The sequence below is a fragment of the Xenopus laevis genome, chromosome 2S (assembly GCF_017654675.1).
Source record: "Xenopus laevis strain J_2021 chromosome 2S, Xenopus_laevis_v10.1, whole genome shotgun sequence".
Lineage (NCBI taxonomy): Eukaryota > Metazoa > Chordata > Amphibia > Anura > Pipidae > Xenopus > Xenopus laevis.
Genome location: NC_054374.1, coordinates 55,841,625 through 55,863,558, shown reverse-complemented (window position 1 = coordinate 55,863,558; position 21,934 = coordinate 55,841,625). Strand labels below are relative to the sequence as shown.

The following is a 21,934-nucleotide window of genomic DNA, read 5'->3' as shown; positions in this document are numbered from 1 at the left end:
GCCGTGACACATAGATAACTCCTGTCTTTCTGGTTATACTAGTTCAGGATTCCTAAATCCTAGTTTTTTTTTGGTTAAGCCCACCCTCTTTGGATGGCTTTGGGACAACCCCAGTCGTCTTGCACTGACAGGTGCAATGCAAAAAGACCTGGACTTCCACAGAAGACAGCAGTGGTGGATGATCGCAGAATCATTTTCACGGTGAGGAGAAACCCCTTCACACTCTCCAGGAGGTAGGCGTATGGTATGCAAGTCTACCATAAAGAGAAGACTGCATGAAATTAAATACAGAGGGTGCACTGCAAGGTGCAAGCTACTCATAAGCATCAAGAATAGAAAGGCTAGATTGGATTTTGCTAAAAAAACATCTAAAAAAGCCAGCAGTTCTGGAAAAACGTTCTTTGGACAGATGAAACCTCTACCAGAATGATGGCAAGAAAAAAGTATGGAAAAGGCGTGGAACAGCTCATGATCCAAAACATACCACATCTCTCCCTCTCCACATGGCGAAGGCAGTGTGATGGCTTGGGCATGCATGGCTGCCAGTGGCACTGGGACACTAGTGTTTATCGATGATATGATACAGGACAGCCAAATGAATTCTAAGGTGTTCAGAGACGTACTGTCTGCTCAAATCCAGCTAAATGCAGTCAAATTGATTGGGAGGCATTTCATAATACAGATGGACAATGACCCAAAACATACAGCCAAAGCAACCCAGGAGTTTATAAAAGCAAAGAAGTGGAATATTCTTGAATGGCCGTCAGTCACCTGATCTGAACCCAATTGAGCATGGATTTCACTTGTTGAAGACTAAACTTCAGACAGAAAGGCATACAAACAAACAAACCGCAACTGAAAGCCGCTGCAGTAAAGGCCTGGCTGAGCATTAAAAAGAAGGAAGCCCAGAATCGGGTGATGTCCATGAGTTCAAGACTTCGGGCTGTCCTTGCCAGCGAAGGATTTTCAACCAAGTATTAGAAACCAAGCATTATTTTCAGTTTTTTAATTTGTCCAATTGCTTTTGAGCCCCTGAAATGAAGTGATTGTTTTAAAAAAAGGCTTTAGTTCCTCACATTTTTATGCAATCTTTTTATACAACCGACTGAATTAAATCTGAAAGTCTGCAGTTCAAATGCATCCGAGTTGTTTAATTTCAAATTCATTGTGGTAATGTACAGAACCAGAATTAGAAAAAAAGTTGAAGAGAAATTGTTTTTGTTTACATCAGCACTGGCATTGGCATGAAATATGGGGTTGTCTTACCTAAATCATTTTTGCATTATCTTTTACCTGGCATGTTTCACTATTATTACTTATATAACGTTGGAGGCATGGTTGTAGAGAACCTTGCAGCAGTTCATGCATATTTCTAGCCTTGGACAAAATTCTAGCCCAGTGGTTTTGGGTTAGGCTTACATAGAACACCTTGAATCTGCAGCAAAGCTGGTAAAGGCTGGTAAAATTTATGCTTGATGTCAAATGTTATTAATAGGAAGAAATGCTTAAAGTATAGAAAAGCTGGTATGTTTTGACAGAAAAGGTGGCAACCATAACTGCAAGGCTGATTATTAAACAGATGCTAATTGCATTAGTTTTAGCACTGCCATGCACTAATAATCTGGTGGTTTATTTGGAGGTAAGAACTTCACTGAGCTAATCAGTACTAGCAACTCGCAACTACTAGCCATTATTTCTGGGCACACCATTGTCACTTGTAACTGAAAGGAATCCACTCCATTCCCACATTAGGGACAAATCTAGCTCATAAAACATAATGGGGCTCATTTATCAACACTGGGCAAATTTGCCCATGGGCAGTTACCTATAGCAACCAATCAGTGATTAGCTTTTTAAAGCCAGCTGCAAGTAGAACAATGAATGCAGCAATTTGATTGGTTGCCATGGGTTACTGCCCATGGGCAAATTTGCCCAGTGTTGATAAATGACCCCCAATGAGCGTCCATTTATTGCAAAAATAGTAACAATGCAGTGGTTGAAGTAGGGATAGTGTACTGAAAATCTTATTATCCACATCACAAGGTCCAAACATGGAAAGGTTCAGTTTCCCTGTTTAGATCAATAAATAACAAATATATATATATTTTTTTAAAACAGTAGGCATAAAGTATGTAAAGCACAAGCCCTATTAATTTGAATTAAGTTAAACAAGAGGGTCTACTGACCCTTTACAATACTTTGTTTTTGTCATATTTATGACTTGATGCCTAATTAACTTTTATCAAACTTGAACTTTGTTGTAGTTTGTTGTAGTTAGCAAAAAATGTAATAAATAAAGGCTGGAGGGAACAAAAACAGAATAGCCAAAACACAAGTTCCTTCTCTGCCGCTCTCTACCCTGTTAGTCAGTTAGCAACTTGAACAAGGGGGCACATGGGACATAACTCTTCAGTAAGCTTTCTTTTGATCCTAACCAGCTTATTTATTTAACCATTTTTATTTTCACACTGAATAGTTCTTTAATATGTACTGTAAGTGATGACTACTGTCAACATTTCTGTCCTGGCTCTCTTAGTAGGACACTACTTTCTTCTGTTATTTAGTAGAAGTATGTATATTTATCTTGAAACCTATTATCTAAAAAGTTTCAAAATATGGAAAATTTCATCAGAGTCCATTTTCAGTAGACTATTCTTGTTTTTTAATATGATTATAATAAAAGTAATTTTATAGTAGTGGCAAACAATCTTATTTTATTTTTCTAATGTTTTGTTTTTTTGGTAGACAATTCATAGTGGTTAAAATTTTTAAAAAAAATCCAAATCTCAAGCATTCTAGATAATAGATCCCATACTGTATTTCAGGGCATTAAAACTATTCCCTAAAGCAATATCTGTTATTTAAAATGGACCAGTTGTAAGTTGGTCTTGAAATGCATCAAAGTACATTGCTACAATTGAAGGGGAAGTAACATCTAAAATAGAATAAGGCTAGAAATGCTGCATTTTGTATACTAAACATGAACTTACTTCACCGCAAGCCTAATCAAACAAATGATTTATGCTTTCAAAGTTGGCCAAAGGGGGTCACCATCTTGTAACTTTGTTAAACATCTTTGCAAGACCAAGACTGTGCACATGCTCAGTGTGGTCTGAGCTTCTGTTGGGAGGATAAACTTAGGGATTGTCATAAATTATCAAAACAGCACAAGTCAAATAATATCTGCCAGAATCCAATACAGCAAGACTGATTAAAGTGGACCTGTCACCCAGACACACATCTGTATAATAAAAGTCCTTTTCAAATTAAACATGAAATCCAATTTCAATTTTTTATTAAAGCATTCATAGCTGTTGTAAACTCTATTTAAAAATCTCAGCTGTCAATCAAATATTGTCTGCCCCGCCTCTATGCCTAGGCATAGAGGCAGGGCAGACAATTGCTTTCACTTTCCATTCAGCACTTCCTAGATGTCACTGCTCTCCCCACATTCCCCCGTTCTCTTCACCATTTAATTGTGTAACCAGGGCACTGGGATGGACTTCAGGTCCCCTATTCTGGTGCACAAACAAAATTCTGAGATGATACAAGGCTTGTCTTAATAACAGTGTGCACAAAATGGCTCCTGCCTGCTTGCTATAATTATGAATTCCCAGACTGAAGGAAACAAGATTCAAATAATTTATATAATGTAATTAAAGTTCATTTTGCTTGACTAATGTGATAAAATAGGATTTTGAATAATTTTTTTGGGTGACGGGTCCACATTAATAATCAGAATAGGCAGACTGCACTGGGTCCTGTGTTGTCATGTAACCTAATGTAGATTTTATAGTTGTTGTATTTAATACAAACTTTCTCCAACTCTGCAGAACCAGTGGGTGCAGCAAAATAATCCTCCAAATAGAATCCCAGTTTATCTGTTTAAATCTGTCTCCGTGATCTTTGTCCCCGCAGCTTGCGTTGGAAACAAAGGGGGTGTAAAGGCAAAAATAAAATCCAATACAAATCTCTACACAGTCGCCTACTGCTCTACAGGGAAATAAACAAAGCTGCTTGAGTTTTGCATGGCTGGGAAGTAAGGCGGAGTGCCTCGTACTGTTCATAAGTATGATTGTTTCCCTGTAGAGCAGTTAGGGACCGTCTAAAAATTCCTATCCACAGCAGTAAAGGAAAGGAGAATTTCACTGCATACAGTCAGGCTTCTTATAAAAATGGTACATATTTTTTAATTAAAGTATATTGGAGTTTCTTTTTCATAAAAGAAAGTAAAAATGGGATTTTTTTGCCTTTACATGCCCTTTAAAAATTATATCTATAACTTTTAATTGGGAAAAATACTTAATCCTCCAAACGGTCCCTATCTGCTCTGCAGGGAAACAATCATACTTATGAACAGCAGAAAGAGCCCCCGCCTTAAAATGATATGAAACCATTACTGTTCTCAATTTATTCCCTTATGGAGTAAATGTAGAAGCTCTAAGAATCGCTCTATGTGGCTTAATATAGAAGTAAAGAAGTTAATAGGAAAGAGAGCGGCATTTAAAATCTACAAGTCTGTTGGACAGAAGCTGCATTTAATGAACATAAACACTATAATAAATGTTGTAAATCAGCAATCCAGAAGGCAAAGAAAGGAAATGAAGAGTTCATTGCAGCAGAGGTTAAGACTAACCCCAAAAAGTTTTTTAAATACATTAATAGTAAAAAGGTGCAGGTTGAGAGTGTTGCTCCATTTAATAATGGTACCAGTATGGTTGTAACAGATACAGAAAAGGCAAATGTGCTAAATCAGTTCTTTTCTTCAATGTATACAATAGAGGAGTCTGAGTTCCCAGGCTCACTTCATAGTTGCACTGATGGCTCAGCTCAATCTAGTCAGTGGATTACTCAGGATATGATCCATAAAGCTTTAATAAAAATTAATGTAAACAAGGCTCCAGGGCCTGATGGCATACACCCCCGGGTTCTGAGAGAGCTTAGTTCAGTTTTTAGACCAGCCCTTATTTCTGATTTTCTCAGATTCACTTTCATCAGGTATGGTACCTATGGATTGGAGCAAAGCTGATGTTATTCCAATATTTAAAAAGGGATTACGATCTCAGCCTGGCAATTATAGGCAAGTAAATTTGACATCTGTGGTTTGCAAATAATTTGAAGGCTTGTTAAGGGATCACATTCAAAATTTTGACCTAGTGAAGGACATTATGAGCAGCAATCAGCATGGCTTTATGAAGGATAGGTCATGTCAGACCAGTTTGATTTGTTTTGTTTTTTATGATGAGGTAAGTAAGATGCCTGACAGTTGGGGGGCAGTAGGTGTGATCTATTTGGATTTTGCCAAACCATTTGACCTTATAAACTTAGGTCTGTTGGGCTTAATGAAGTCGTTTTGCACATGGATAGAAAACTGCCTACAGGATCGGGTACAGAGGGTGGTTGTTAATGGTACATTCTCTACTTGGAGTAAGGTTCTTAGTGGGGTCCCTCAGGGCTCGGTAATGGGTCCACTTTTATTTAATTTGTTTATTAATGATTTAGGGGAGGGTATTGTAAATAATGTATCACTGTTTGCAGATGACACAGAACTATCCAGCCCAATAAATTCCTTCCAGGATGTGGTATCCTTGCAACAGGATCTTGACCAACTGGCAATCTGGGCAGCTAAGTGGCAAATGAGATTCAATGTTGATAAATGTAGTCATGCACCTGGGATGTAAAAATATCTTAGCCACTTATACCCTTAATGGGACTGCACTAGGCAAATCCATTATGGAAAAGGACCTTGGAGTCCTTGTAGATGATAAACTTGGCTATAGCAAGCAATGCCAGTCAGCAGCATCAATGGCAAATAAGGTATTGAGCTGTATTAAAAGGGGCATTGATTCACGACAGGAAGGGGTCATTCTTCCACTTTATAGAGTACTGGTAAGGCCCCATCTAGAATATGTTGTACAGGTTTGGTCTCCATCACTCAAACAGCACATTATTGTATTAGAGTACAAAGAAGGGCAACTAAGCTGGTAAAAGGTATGGAAAATCTTAGCTATGAAGAAAGACTGGCTAAATTGGGGATATTCACGCTGGAGAAGAGGCGTTTAAGGGGTGATATGATAAATATGTATAAATATATAAGGGGATCATATAATAATCTTTAATGCTTTATTTACCAGTAGGTCTTTCCAGCTGACACGAGGTCACCCATTCCGTTAAGAAGAAAAGTTCCGCCTAAATATATTCTCTCCCTGAATCAGTTGTACTGGCTGATACATTAGATAGCTTTAAGAGGGAGTTGGATGGCTTTTTGGCAATTTAGGCAATACATGGTTATGGAAGATAGCTCATAGTACAAGTCTATAGTCATAGCTCATGGACTAATCTGATTGCCATTTTGGAGTCAGGAAGGAATTTTTTCCCCCTCTGAGGCAAATTGGATAGGCTTCAGATGGGGTTTTTTGCCTTCCTCTTGATCAAGTGGCAGTTAAGCAGGTTAAACAAAGTTAAAAGGTTGAACTCGATGGACGTGTATCTTTTTTTCAAACTAATTTACTATGTTACTATGTTGTCTCTGTACATTGTTAGAAATATATCTCTCTCACTATACACTTTCTGCTAAATAGGGAGTATTTCTAGAGCTCTCGTGGATGTTCACTTGGATCTGGTAAACATATGTCAAGCAGAATCTCCATATGAAGCTCTCTACAATGCCTCATCCTGCCATTCCCTTGACAGCATCTGCAGTGAACACTCATCTGATAGAGATTCACTTAGCTTTGAATCTACAGGAGCACGTCGTGTAAGTATTCCATATGTGTCTTTTCTTTACAATGCCCCTATATAGCCTGGTTGTTTTATTTATATTTACTGACAGAAGGAACTGCCACCTCTGCCAGCAAAACCTCCACCAGAAGAAGATGAAGAATTAGAAAGTAGTAGAGAGAAAAGAACTACTACAGTTAGTGAGGTGAGATTGGTTGTGATTGACAGTTTGAGGTTATTTTTATGTTTGCTCTTTTTTTTGTTTTTAAATAAAAAAAAGTTTTTTTTATTTGTTTTTTTAGACATTAGGCAGTGCACAGATTTCACAGGAGGAGGAGGAGGAGAACCCTTATGAACTGCTAGTTACAGCAGAAACAAAAAGGCTGGATAACAGAGGTATGTTCTTGAGGCAATATACTTGTATAAAGTTAGGTATCAGCAGTTTGTGTTTACCACAGATATTACTTTTATAGAAAGTTATCCAAAATTAGAATATGGCAAGACCACTGTATGAAAATTATAGAGAATAAACTGCATGGTTTATTGATGGAAATTTTCTGTTCTCAGGAGAACGACATCTACAAGAGATTTGTAGCATCTCTCAACCTCAGGTCAGACGCTTGACCAATAAAAGCTTACAGATAATGATAATACAGATAATGGATGTCATGCATATTTACTACCATTACTGACCTCTGTTTTGTAAATTCAGGTCAGATCTCGTCACACTGCACCACCCCAAGACCAAGTAAGGCCTTTAAACCGCCATGGTTCGTCCGACCTTTCCAGTGGCCACTCTGAAGGGGAATCCCATGGCTCAGACAAACCAAACAGTAAGAAACGTGTGCTTCCAGTTGCTATAATAACATTTATTATGTCATAGCTTCTGTCCTGTGCCACATCATTGATAAACACTAGTGTCCCAGTGCAACTGGCAGCCATGCACGCCCAAGCCATCGCTTGATACTTATTTTCGTGCCATCATTCTGGTAAAACTGTGCTGGCTTTTTTAGATGTTTTTTTAGCTTGCACCTTGCAGTGCACCCTCTGTATTTACTTTCATGTAGTCTTCTCTTTATGGTAGACTTGAATATAGATACACATCTTCACCATGGAAATGATTCTGTGATCATCCACCACTGTTGTGTTCCGTGGACGTCCAGGTCTTTTTGCGTTGCTGAGTTCACCAGTTCTTTCTTTCTTTCTCAGGATGTACCAAACCAGGGGTGTCCAAACTTTTGGCTCGCCGGGCCACATTGGAAAAATAAAAATTATCTGGGGCCACACATGAAATACTCAAACACGTTTGATTTGTAAAAGTAAAGGAAATACACAGAAAAGAACTACAATGCCATTTGGATAACCAGATGGAGCTATACACTGGAATATGGGATACCTAGATATTAAATAGATTTATTATATTATTATTACTAACTGGGCAATGGGCAGAGTCCCCCCTCCTCCTATATCCTTTGCGACATGACGTTTCCTCGGGAACCAAGAGTTTCAAGATGGGCCGCATTCATATGCATCTTGGGCCGCATGTGGCCCTCGGGCCGCAGTTTGGACACCCCTGTACCAAACTGTAGATGTTGCCACTCCTAATATTGTAGCAATTTCTCAGTTGGGTATATTCTGCTTTTGCATCTTAAGAAAGGCTTGTTTCACCTGCATGGAGAGCTCCTTTGACCGTATGTTGTCTATTCACAGCAAAATCTTCTATGTACAGCAAATCAGCTCCAGGGCTTTTATCTGCTTAATTGATAATGACATAACGAAGGAATTGCCCACACCTGCCCATGAAACAGTCTTTGAGTCAATTGTCCAATTACTTTTGAGCCCCTAAAATCAAGTGAATGTGTGTGTTAAAAAAAAAAAGAAGTCTTTCGTTCCTCACATTTTTATGCAATCTTTTTGTTCAATCCACTGAATTAAATCTGAAAGTCTGCAGTTCAACTGCATCTGAGTTGTTTCATTTAAAATTCTTTGTGGTAATGTACAGAACCAAAATTAGAAAAAAGTTGTCTCTGTTCAAATATGTATGGAACTAACTGTAGCTGCTGGTAAAAAATGCTTCAACTTTACAGATGTAAAAATCCTTATGGGAAAACATGTTTTTTTTCAAAACGCACCAGTTAATAGTGCTTCTCCAGCACAATTCTGCACTGAAATCCGTTTCTCAAAAGAACAAACAGATTTTTTTATATTTTGTAATCTGACATGGAGCTAGACATATTGTCAGTTTCCCAGCTGCCCCAGTCATGTGACTTGTGCTCTGATAAACTTCAGTCACTCTTTACTGCTCTACCGCTCCCCCCCCAAGCAGCCTAAGAACAGAACAATGGCACAAGATAGCTCTAGATCTAAGAACAGTACTTAATGGCAAAATCCAGGTCTCACTAAGACACATTCAGTTACATTGAGTAGGAGAAACAGCCTGCCAGAAAGCACTTCCATCCTAAAGTGCTGGCTCTTTCTGAAATCACATGACAAGGCAAAATGACCTGAGATGGCTGCCTACACACCAATATTAGAATATATATATACACTTGCTGGTTCAGGAATAAAATTGTATATTGTAGAGTGAATTATTTGCAGTGTAAACAGTGTAATTTATAAATAAAAACTACACTATAAAAATCATGACAGAATCCCTTTAAGCAACTCTTCTCCAGTGTAAACAGTTACATAAATGGCCAACCTTTTCTCGTAATGGAGACCTTCCACACTACAAAAAGTACTGATTAAGCATATTTTTGGAGTACACATAAGCCCAATGCTGAAATGTAGTCATGTGCACTGACAGGGCAGATTTTGTTCAGAAATGAAATGATAAACTATGCATTTTTGCTCTGAATTCTCAGTGTGGCTAGAGATCAAAGCTGTGCCTGGCAGTGCAACTACAGGAAGCCTCTCCTCTCTACTGTTTTTTGTTTTTTAATTCCGTGTGCATAAATTTAGAACATTCCTGCTTTATTATCATTTTAAACTGCAACCAAGTCAACATTTTAGCTGAAAACCACATGCCAATCTACCTGTTGAAGTAAGATTGCTTTCCTGAAATGTAGTCTGTTGACCAATTGTATGTTTTTTCACAACAAGCATTAAATAAACTAAAAATGTAGTCCCTATTTTGGGACTGGGATGTTAAAAGTTTGAAGTTTGTTATATTATCTGAAAAGGAAAATGTGGATAGAGTTAAATGGTAATATAAATCACTATGCATGTTCAGTTGGTTTCAGAAATTAGTTGTGGTCACCAGAAATAAAGACTTTTCTCAATTACATTCTAATATCTATTTGTTTTTCCAATATTTATGTTTAAAGTTAAATTTTTCACCTTCTTATGTCTTTCTGGAGCAGCTCATGTAGTGGGGTCGCAGACTCTGCACACTGCTGAATAGAATCCCTGAATTTCATTAAAGACTGCTTTTATAATTGATAAAATAGTTGCTAATATTTCACAAATGCTGCTGAGAAATGTATCAACTAATGTAGGAAATTTTAATAGTTCAGAATCTGCACCTGGATTACTGAGCTGCCAGACTAAAACAGTACAGGAACATTAAACTTTAAACTTCAGATTAAACAGTCAAAAATAAAACATGTAATTGAAAAAAATTCTTAATTTCTGGTAACATTCTGAAAATAACTGAACTGAAAAAAAGTTTTTGTAAGGTGAACAACCCCTTTAATATTCTTTTCATGCCACCCCTTACTTGGACAATTCATTTTTATTCCTCACTCTCCTCTCCTATTTTCCAATTTTTTACTTCTCAGGTGGGCAGCGGAGAAGCAGTTCAGGAGGCTGGAGTTTAGCTTCTGCAGATAGTGGTGACTCTCATACACTACAGCACTTTTCAGGTCTTCTTCATGGTTCCTCACCAGTATGTGAGACCAAAGATCCCCCACTTGCTTGTGAACCTTCCAACATAGAGGGCTGCAGAAATGGTGCTGTTGCTCAGATGGAGCTTCCTCTACGCAGGAGTCTGTCCAAGTCTGATTCAGATCTTTTAACTTGCTCCCCACCATCGGGCACTAGTGGAGATGATTGGAATCGCAGCGAATCTTTCACTAACTGCTCAACTGTGGCAGGCAAAAGAAGTCTTGAAAAGTCACCCTCCTTTACATCAGAATGGGATGAGGTGAGGACTAATAAAATTACAATTTATTGAAATTAAACAAGTGGTATGAAAGTGTTTGTAATCTTGAACATTAATTAACATTCAGCAATCAGAATGTTGTGTGTTATTGGTGTAGCCAATGTGGTAATATAATTGAATAGAAGGAGAAATAAATAACCCCCTTTGGACAAGAGCCCAACATAATTCATCAAAAATGTGGGTCAATTTTTATCCCTTTAAGTATAATGTATTGTACAGGTATGGGATTCATTATCTGGAAACCCATTATCAAGAAAGCTCAGAATTATGGAGTCTCCATAGACTCCATTATAATCAAATAATCCAAATTTTTAATTTTTTTTTTTCTCTGTAATAATAAAACAGTAGTGTGTACTTGATGCAAACCAAGATGGAAGCAAAACCAGCCTATTGGTTTTATTACATGATTTTTAGTAGATTTAAGGTATGTATCTAAATTACAGAAATATCCGTTATCTGCTAAGCCCCAGGTCCTGAGCATTCTGGATAACAGGTCCCATACCTGTAGTAGAATTATTTTACATAGATTGTTCTGGGTGCAAGCATGTATTTTCAAATATATTGTTTATAAGGTTTGATTTTACTGGGTCATTTAGTTACCGCTACATGTATAAAAACATCTGACAATGCCACTTTTTCAGCAGCATCACCTGTGGGCCCCTACAGCTACCCCCAAACAACATGTAAGGAAGGACAAATCAATTGGTGGTGGGGACAGAATGGGCAGGTTGTGGCTAGCTTTGGATTGCTTGGTGATCCTTTCTGTTTTCTTTTCCTTTTTTTAAAAAATTAAGACGGTGGAGGTTCTGTGTTTAGTTTGAGTAAATGTAATTTCTAGTTTTAAAAATGTTGTGTTGCTGTAATCTTGCTGTAGCATACAATGAGGCAGGTGACAAATATGCTCTGTTTAGTTTGAAGTTGTTACAGTAAGACTGCATAATCATCCTGTTTTACAGATTGATAAGATAATGAGTTCAATAGGACAGGGCATAGAGTTCTCGCAGGAGCAACAACTAATAACAGGTAAATAATAAAAGGCAAAAATGATGGAGGGCACCAGGCTCTTTATAAGATATAGTACCTAATAATAAAATATTTCCATTATTCTCCTATGTAGGATCGTCTCTTCCAGAGCAAAGTGTTGCCCACTGGTTGAAATCTATTGGGCTTCTGCAATATGAAAGCAAGCTAGTACTAAATGGCTTTGATGATGTTCGCTTCTTGGTGAGTAAAAAAATTTGCTTAAACTTCTGCATTGCATAAATTTGTAATTTTCTGTGTTGAAGCCAATGAAACATAACACGTTTTTTAGTAAAGCCTTACTCAAACAACTGGAGCAAAGATGCACAGTATTATGCTAAAATGGTTGATATTTCGTACACATTGCATTATGTGCCTAGATTTGTCTAAATAATTCAAGCATGTGATTGTATTTGTTTGTAAACTTCTGGGTTGTGTCTTCTTTCTTCTAGAATTGTTTGTCCTATTATTTTCACCTCGTGTCACCTCTTTTTTGCATTTCCCATATGTTAATTACTAATAAGGAAAGAAAAATATCTGCTCTAGAAAACTACAAATATATTTTACATTTAGTTTGGCATAGAACAAAGGAAATATGTCAAATATAACTATATAGTCAGTAGCTTTACAGGCAGCTACTTTTATTGGGGAACTTTTTTTCACTCTAAAATCGGGTTGTTCAGTTGCTTTTACTGACAGAAAATGGATGAACATTTTTTTTGGTGTGTATATAGTACATGAACTATGGATTCCATTGTTTACCAAAGCCTGGCAAATGAAGGCACAAATTTGCTTATTTTCCAGAGATGAAGCACTTTATTTTTCCAGCCCAGAGACAGCCCTTTTAGTGTGTAATTATAGGCTTTAATGTATTAGTGTGGCCTCCCACATGAAAATCTGCCTGCTATGTCTGTTTACCATGTGTAAGATTTAAAAGGTATCACTACATAGATTAACTGGCCCCTGCAGTTTAATCAAATACAGACTGTAATCCCCTGTATTGTTCACACATGTAATTACCCCTGCATTGTTTATACATTGTTCACATCCCTAAAACTGTGCACTGTTCACACCTGAGACCCAGACTGAAACTGTCTACATTGTTCACCTGTTCACACCTTATTCAAAATGTTAATGGGGCACAGCACTGTGTCACTGTATGTAGTACATTTTACACGGACAGATTTTTTACTTCCAAACGACCGATTCCAGAACGTTCCGATAATCGTTCACAAAATTGATGGGATAAATTTAAAAATTTTAGTCGTTCAGGGATAAAATCGCTCTTTACGCATGTCAGGATTGTAGCACAAGCCAACGAACATATATACGGAACAACGAACATATACAGAAGGACCCAAACATTCTTTGCTGAAAGCTTCATTTGTTACCATATGAACTATGTAAAGAAATAAATTGGTGCTGACTGCAGGAATATCACCATGTCACCTCATATGTGAAAGAAGTTTATCATGCTATAGCAAGACATAAATCCATATGTCTGCATGGAGCAGGGAAGGATAAACTGACGATGTACTACAGACAGTGACACAATGCTAGCACCATTCCTCGTTTGTTGAACAACGTTCGTCCGTACACGAAGTAAACAATATGGTTATATCTGTTTCTTATAATTATTCTCCGTGGATGGCAAATCGTATGGTAAAATAATCATCAGACGATCGTTTAATGATACGATTGTTCATCGCAGAACGATAAAATAATGCCCATGTATGGCCACGTTTAGAGTGGTCCTGATCAGTGGAAACGGTCTCCTGATCTGTTCTGCCTTCCCTGTGTGTGCCATAATCTTTGCCTGTCCTACTCTGCCTGTTTGTGCCATACTCTGCCTGCCATATTCTCTTTAGGTGTGCCATACTCTGCCTTGCCTATGCTCTCTTTGTGTGCCATATTCTGCCCATGGAACATAAGCCTGGTATTTGTTTTGGGGGGTTGTTAGCATTTGACAATTTTTTGTTAGAGGCCCCTAAGGTGTTTAATTATGTGCTGGGGATCCACAGGGAGGAGGTGGATTTAAGGGTAGGTCTTAAAGGAACAGTTAAAAAACTGGGTAAATAGATAGGTTGTGCAAAATAAAAAAATGTTTCTAACATATTTAGTTAGCCACAAATGTAATCTATAAAGGCTGGAGTGAGCAGATATCTAACAAAATAGAACAGAGCACTATTCACTGTTTTCAGCTCTCTAGTTCTGAATTAGTCAGACTTGAAGGGGGCGACATGGGACATAGCTGTTCAGTGAGATTGAAATTGATCCTCAGCATTCAGCTCAGATTCAAAAGCAACAGTTATGACTCATGTGGCCATCCATCAAGTCACTGATTGGTTGCTGCCTGGTAACCAATCAGTGGAAACCAAGAGAGCTGCAAAGCAGGGAGTAGTTTTCTGGCTATTATGTTAGACATCCAGTCACTTCAGCCTTTATACATTACATTTTTGGCTAACTAACTATATTGAAAACATTTTTTATTTTGTACAGCCTATATATTTACCCAGTTTTTGTTTTATACTGAACTGTTCTTTTAATATGGCAACATTTTTCACATATGAATTATGTCCCTGCAGTAAACACTTTTGGTATGCTACCACCATTAATGTGGACATGGTCTCGTGGTAACATATGTGTGGTTTAAAGTGGGTGTGGTTTAAAAACAGGGAGTGGACAACACTGGCTTCCATTATTGGCCCTCCGCCATTTAGGCCAGAAAAATTCCGGCCCTCGCTAACACAGGCATAAGAAAATAAAGGTGGACTTGCTATCAGTGTGTGAATCCCAGCCGCACATTAGTCTGTATATGACACTGAGACGCGTGAGTATTGAATGTGCTGCTCCAGTTTCATTTTGTGCTTATGTAACATTTGTGCGTCTCAGTGTTACATACAGACTAATGTGCGGCTGGGATTCACACACTGATAGCAAGTCCACCTTTATTTTCTTATTCCTCGTTTCTGGGAGGGAGGGGGAGTGATGAAGGGTGGGTGAAACCCCCCCCAAACTTTGATTCACTAGTGGTGAAAAATAAAAGGGGAAGCTCCCCACCTGCAACAATAATGGTGTTGTGCGACTCTCTTCCATTTTGCTGATACTTAAATGATTGACGTGTGCCGACCGTCTAGAGAGTTCTGCACCACCAAGCAGGAATTGGCATAGTAAAGGCGAGATAGGTGCGGAAATTTTTACGTTTGCACTGTGTAGTTCAGCCCCTATGCTAATACGTTACGAAATGTGGGGTAAAATGCAAGCTTTGTGATGATTTTCAGAAATTTAATAAAAGGTATTATGTTTAGCATAACTTTGCAGTTTTGTAGTTTGCAGTAGAAAGACATATTTACCCGTTTTAGATTAGTCGGAATGTGTACTTTCGGAAAATATACGGTTTTCTAGGGTAATACACGTGCCGGGTGCTTATATTGTAACATTCAGTGTCATGTGTGAAAATTCATATGTATTATTTGAATTTGGGGGTCTCTGTATGCCACATGGTTTGGTAAATCTATGCATAAAGGCATCAAACTAGACCCCTGGAATTCATATTTAGAATGCTTTATGCTGGTAAGTTACAAATGTGGGGTATATAATGGAGTAAAATGCAACCTTTGTGATGATTTTCAGAAATTATATAAAAAAACAATAGATACATTTACCCATTTTAGATTTGGCAGAATGTGTATGTTCTAAAAATATGATGTTGTCTTGGGATGACTTACTTATTTGCCACTTTTACCAAACAGTAAAGGAACAGTAACACCAAAAACTGAAAGTGTTTTAAAGTAATGAAAATATCATGTAGTGTTGCCCTGCACTGGTAAAACTGATGCGTTTGCTTTAGAAACACTACTATAGTTCATATAAACAAGCTGCTGAGTTGCAATGGCGGAAATGGAAAATGGCTATATGGTACAGGTTAAATAGTGGACAACAGATAACACCATTATGTTCTACAGAGCTTATCTGCTATCTGCTGTGTAATTTGAGCCTTTTCTCTTTTGAATAGCTGCCACCATGGATACACAGCCGCTTATTTATATAAACAATAGTAGTGTTTCTGACGCAAACACAGCAGTTTTACTAGTGCAGGGCAACACTGCATTATATTTTTATTACTTTATAACAATTTCATGTTTTAATGTTAATGGTCCTTTAATCAGGCAGTATATACAGAGCTGGAACTAGGGGTAGGCAGACGAGGCACGTGCCTTGGACGCAAAATATGGACCTCTTCTACTGCCTTCCCCTAGTTTGGGCTATTGTTTTCCCCAGCGTTGCTGCTGTCATCTGAACGTGAATGCGCTCTCCTGCGCATGCATGCTCACGTTCATGTGCGCACACTAGGGGGGAGGCAACGTAGACGGCAGGGTTGCCTAGGGCGCCCTGCTGGCTTGGTCAGCCACTGAATGTATGCTCTAACTTCATTTTGGGGCCTCTAAATGCCAGATACTTTGGTAAACCTATGCACAATGTGCATCAAACTGTTCAGTTTGATGCTGATCAGACCCCTGGCAATCATATTCAGGGTACCTAATACAGTGTGGGATATGTGGAGCAGAAAAATAAAACCTTTGAAGTTTGATTTTTCATAATTTTAAAACATTTTTATAAGATCCGCAAAGACAAGCTTTGATGTTTGGTAGTTAGGAGTAGAGAGACATAGTTACCCATTTTGGAATCATCAGAATGTGTATTTTTAAAAAATATATGGTTTTCTGGGGTAATACTACTGTTTCAGAATTTTTTGTGAGAGCGATAGGAGTGGCTAGGTGAGTGTGAGTGAGATAGGAGTGGCTGGGTGAGTGTGAGAGAGATAGGAGTGGCAGGGGTGAGAGAGATAGGAGTGGCTTGGGTGAGTGTGAGAGAGATAGGAGTGGCTGGGGTGAGTGTGAGAGAGATAGGATTGGCAGGGGTGAGTGTGAGAGATAGGAGTGGCTGGGTGAGTGTGAGAGATAGGAGTGGCTGGGTGAGTGTGAGAGATAGGAGTGGCTGGGTGAGTGTGAGAGATAGGAGTGGCTGCGTGAGTGTGAGAGAGATAGGAGTGGCTGGGTGAGTGTGATAGATAGGAGTGGCTGGGTGATTGTGAGAGAGATAGGAGTGGATGGGTGAGTGTGAGAGAGATAGGAGTGGCTGTGTGAGTGTGAGAGAGATAGGAGTGGCAGGGGTGAGTGTGAGAGAGATAGGAGTGGCTGGTTGAGTGTGAGAGAGATAGGAGTGGCTGGGGTGAGTGTGAGAGAGATAGGAGTGGCTGGGTGATTGTGAGAGAGATAGGAGTGGATGGGTGAGTGTGAGAGAGATAGGAGTGGCAGGGGTGAGTGTGAGAGAGATAGGAGTGGCTGGGGTGAGTGTGAGAGAGAGAGGAGTGGCTGGGGTGAGTGTGAGAGATAGGAGTAACCACCTCGGCCCCAGGAGGAGGAGTACGTTCAGAAAGCTTCAGTGACAGTAAGAGGCCTGGGCCTCATGCAGAGGGAAGATACCTAGGAGCCCATAGGCTGGCATGGTAAGGCGGGAAAACCAAGCTTCCAGAAACTGAGCGTAGAGCCTCAGGCAGCACTGAACGGACACAGGCAGTACTAATGGGCTGTCTCATCTTCCCACAAGTAGCACTCCGGACTCTTGCTAGGGTTGCACATGGCCTGGGCAGTGAGTCCATTCAGGAAGGTCCTCCTAGTCCAGCAGCACTTGTTCCCAGATTGCTTCTTGGGCCAATTTGTACAGAGCGTATCTGCTACTTAGCCTGTACCGTATAGCCCTATTTCAACTTGAATGACTGCTCCATGGCTATGTTTCTGAAGCAAACACCCCAGTTTAACAGGGGCCAGGACAACAGTGCATTTATTAACACATCATATTTTGATATTGCTGTTCCTCTAAAACACACAAAAACACAGATTTATACACAAATTACTGGGAGACTAAATCATACACAAACACACTGTCACACTTGTACATTTATAGACAGAAATAGGGTGATTTCAGACAAAGGTGCTAATTTGTACCAGTTAAATTACCCATATTTTGCACCTATTAGTACGTAGACTGTTCAAAGTGAATTGCTGGCTGGTTGTTATTGACCTACAGAGACATGCAAAATATGAGGTGAGGTGCAATGTGCAAAATTAGGTGCATAATACCCTGTTTATTTTTATATCTGTACAATATGGTCTGGGAGTATGCAAAAACCTCATTCTGCCAATAATATCAGCATTTTCACACTATAAAAGAATAACAGCCTTACTGTTCTCAGAATGAGATTCCAGAAAATGCAGTTGGTGTGTGGATGCTTTGAATTCAGCATGAAGAGGGTGGAACTTTGCTAGTTGCTACGTGACATCACATTGGGGGGTATAGCCACTCCCATTCAGCAAATGCTTGAACTGGCTCTCAGAGAAAGCATTCTAACTCACTGTAATATTATTGAATGCCTTTCAAAAAGTAAGAATTTCTGTTAAATGAATATATTTGAGAATATATTTGAGAATATTATTTTCATCCTATCTATCCAAAATTTGATTTTCGCAATAGTTCCCCTTTAAGCCAGTTAAGGTAAATGCAGGCAGCCTCTGATGTACGGCAGAGAGTGGGTGGACGGTTGGGGATTGCAGTGTGCCTAGCCCCTCCAAAGGTTTTTTTGCAGAGGAGCACTCTAGTTATTTTTGGAAAGTAGAAATTTAGATGAGTCCAAATGGTAAACGTTATTCTGTTGCTAATAATGCTGTTCCGCTACAATAAGGCAATGAAATCAGTTTTAAAAGAGCAAAACATTTTTTTATATTTCATTTTGAATTCAATATTTTCCCAATTGCCCACAGTTATGTGACTTGTGCTTCAGTCACTCTTTACTGTTGCCCTGCAAGTTGCAGTGGTCACCCCCCCATAACAAAAAAGAAAACATCTCTATGACACAAGATAGTAGCTCCCTGGTAGATATGAGAATTACACTCAACAATAATGCAAGTCTCACTGCAACTTCTCCAGTTACATTAAGGTTCTGGCCACACAGGCAGATTGCCTGCAGAAATGCACTTTCGGTGCTTCGATTTCTGAAGTTGCCCAAGGTTTCCTCGTGCAGCAACTTCAACTTCGTTAAACGAAACGCCGTGTGTGCCTTCCCCCAGGCAGGTATGGTACCCGTTATCCAGAATGCTCGGGACCTGGGGCATTCCGGATAATGGGTCTTTCCGTAATTTGGATCTTCACACCTTAAGACTACTAGGAAATCATGTAAACATTAAATATATCCAATGGGCTGGTTTTGCTTCCAAAAAGGATTAATTATATCTTAGTTTGGATCAAGTACATGGTGCTTTTTTTTTTTTTACTATAGAGGAAAAGGAAAATTTGTATTATTTGATTCAGTCTTTCCGTAATTCTGAACTTTCTGGCTAACAGGTTTCCGTATAACGGATCCCATACCTGTAGTTGTTGTTCAAGTAAGCATGTTTACTTTGACAATGAGTTTTCTAAAAAATCTCTTTAAAGCTTGCATTTTATAGAATTATATCCTAAGTACTGAGATAAAACATAACATAAAACTATGAATGCCAGAACTATGAGTCTTCTGAACAGTTTGATTTTTAATATGCATAAAATAAGGAAAAAATAGTTTTTTAAGTGCACCAATATAAAAATATGACAGACATTTTTCACTGCCAAAACGAGTAATAAAGAATAGTGCAGAATCTAAAAATCAATAAAAATGTGATAAAATCAACAAAATGCAATGAACTAAGTAAATGGTACTTCCCCTTTACTAGTTGCATCACTCATTTAAGTATATTAATATTCTTTTTAAGGAAAGGGTTCCAGAATTTAATCCAAAAATGCATGCTTTGATCCATTTAAGGCAATGATATGTTTTTTTTTTAACATGCTCTAGTAGCTGTCGTAGCCATTGACTGACTCTGCCTAAGGTTACAGAGCTTGGTACCGACAATATTTGTCTGAATCCTCCTTACAAACCTGCATCAGGGAGCAACGTTTCAGATAGGTGAGACTGCTGCTGAGCATCTCTAAGCACTTCCATCCCAGTAGAACGGCAAAGCAGTCAGTCACATTCTGCCAAACCGTCACAGGTATCAACAACTTTAAAAACTCCCCAGAATGTACTTAAAGGGATCCTGTCATCGGAAAACATGTTTTTTTTCAAAACGCATCAGTTTATAGTGCTATTCCAGCAGAATTCTACACTGAAATCCATTTCTCAAAAGAGCAAACAGATTTTTTTTATATTCAATTTTGAAATCTGACATGGGGCTAGACATTTTGTAAATTTCCCAGCTGCCCCCAGTCATGTGAAAAAAAAATCTGTTTGCTCTTTTGAGAAATGGATTTCAGTGCGGAATTCTGCTGGAGCAGCACTATTAACTGATTCATTTTGAAAAAATGTTTTTTTCCCATGACAGTATCCCTTTAAATATTCATTACAGTGAGGAATATTTTGATAAATCACAAAATAAGAAGCAGTATTTACTAAATATAGATAGTAAGTTTCATAAAAACGGTTGCAAATTGCAAGGAATTGGCTATAGCTTTTCATAGCCAAAGTTAATAACACAAAGCAAAAATCTTAATGGTCCCACTATGTTCACTGTTTTGTAAATGTTTACCTACACTAGTGCTGAAGATAAATTTAGCGTTCATAGTGATTACAATATCCATAAGGATATTTTTGCTAGATAGCTCCTGGACTATATGAGATAAAGAGTTGTTGCATAAATCACAAACTTGTTTGGTTAGGCTACTGTTATTCTAGTCAATGTCTGAACAATTAAAATCATCCATAATTACAACTGGAACTAGTTGTTGATCGTTTTTCTATTAATTATAGTAGCTCAGCCTCATTGTGCTCTGAGGTTTGTAGCAAACACCACTACTTGTAAAAAAATAAAAACTACTGAAATCTCTACACATAAGGCCTTCACACAGTTCTTGTTTTCTTTAACGAATGGCTTTATTTCTGTTTCTTTATAAAGACTCCTCTACCTCCTTAGGTATTGAAAATTTAATAAGTTAGACTTAGCACAGCAGTTTTTCTAAGTGTTGCATACGGATAAGAGTTATGCAGGCGTTAGAATTCAAAAGGTGTTTGAAACTAAAAAGAGGAGAAATGAGTTGAGTGAATGATATGAGTTGACGGAAATCAGATGTAATTTCATTATTTAAAATGTATTGTTTTCTCAACCTTGCAGTTCTAAGCCCTACATTTTACATCTGTAGTGGGCAATTTACTGTATTTGAAAGTTTGTTATAGGGTCACATTCCGTATTATGTTCTGCAGAACGGCATTATAAGTATAAACCAGGATGACTTTATGAAGCAAAGGTTCATTTAGTTCCTATTCATGGTTGTGTAAGTAGGAACTCCGACAATGGGGTTGTAGTCGATATAATCTGTTTGGATTCTGCCAAAGCTTTTGTTACAGTGCCGCATAAACGACTGCATTGTAAACTAATGTCTGTGGGTCTTGTTAAATTAATACAAAAAGGTAGGGATGTTAGTTCGTTAGGTACTTATTTCCTGCCGATCTTCTTACAGTCTCTCCACTGTCCAAAAAGCATCCAAAAATAAAAACAAAGATCAGCGCCTGTGGCAACAGAAATTAGAAACCAATATGGTATAGTACGTTTTGGCTTTGTTGGCACCACACGGTGTTCAAGCAGATTGTTACAAGCGTGCCCACGTTTAACCTTTGGAAATCCCACAGAAATTTGCATTCAGAGTTCTACAGTTGTGCTGAAATAAACGATTTTTGTGTTTGGTCCCAAAACACCTAAAACAAATGGCTAAAGTGCCTACTTACAGACCAAAGACATTGGTATAGCGTTTAGAATGGGTCCTCTCACTGGCTTCCCCTTCTGGCATGCAGCGGCCTTATGACTCCCAGATGGAAACAAAAATCCAGGGATAGTGTAATACTATTTCAATAAAATAACATTTATTTAAAAAAACAATACACTCACATTTTACTTTGAATATAAGTTGCGTATAGTCCAGAACTTGGCAAAATGCTGTTTTGACGAG

At 38.3% G+C, this 21,934-nt stretch overlaps 1 protein-coding gene across 7 annotated transcripts in view; it reads left to right on the top strand.

Moving 5' to 3' along the window:
* anks1a.S (ankyrin repeat and sterile alpha motif domain containing 1A S homeolog) overlaps positions 1–21,934 on the top strand; it is a 184,458-nt gene that overhangs the window by 99,263 nt on the left and 63,261 nt on the right. For 4 of the 7 annotated variants that reach the window (XM_018248197.2, XM_018248200.2, XM_018248199.2 and 1 more), the window contains 9 exons: positions 6,582–6,757; positions 6,833–6,925; positions 7,023–7,116; positions 7,288–7,331; positions 7,433–7,553; positions 10,500–10,864; positions 11,524–11,565; positions 11,839–11,905; positions 12,000–12,106. In XM_018248197.2, coding sequence (XP_018103686.1) covers positions 6,582–6,757; positions 6,833–6,925; positions 7,023–7,116; positions 7,288–7,331; positions 7,433–7,553; positions 10,500–10,864; positions 11,524–11,565; positions 11,839–11,905; positions 12,000–12,106 — 1,109 coding nt within the window. 7 annotated transcript variants of the gene reach the window in all.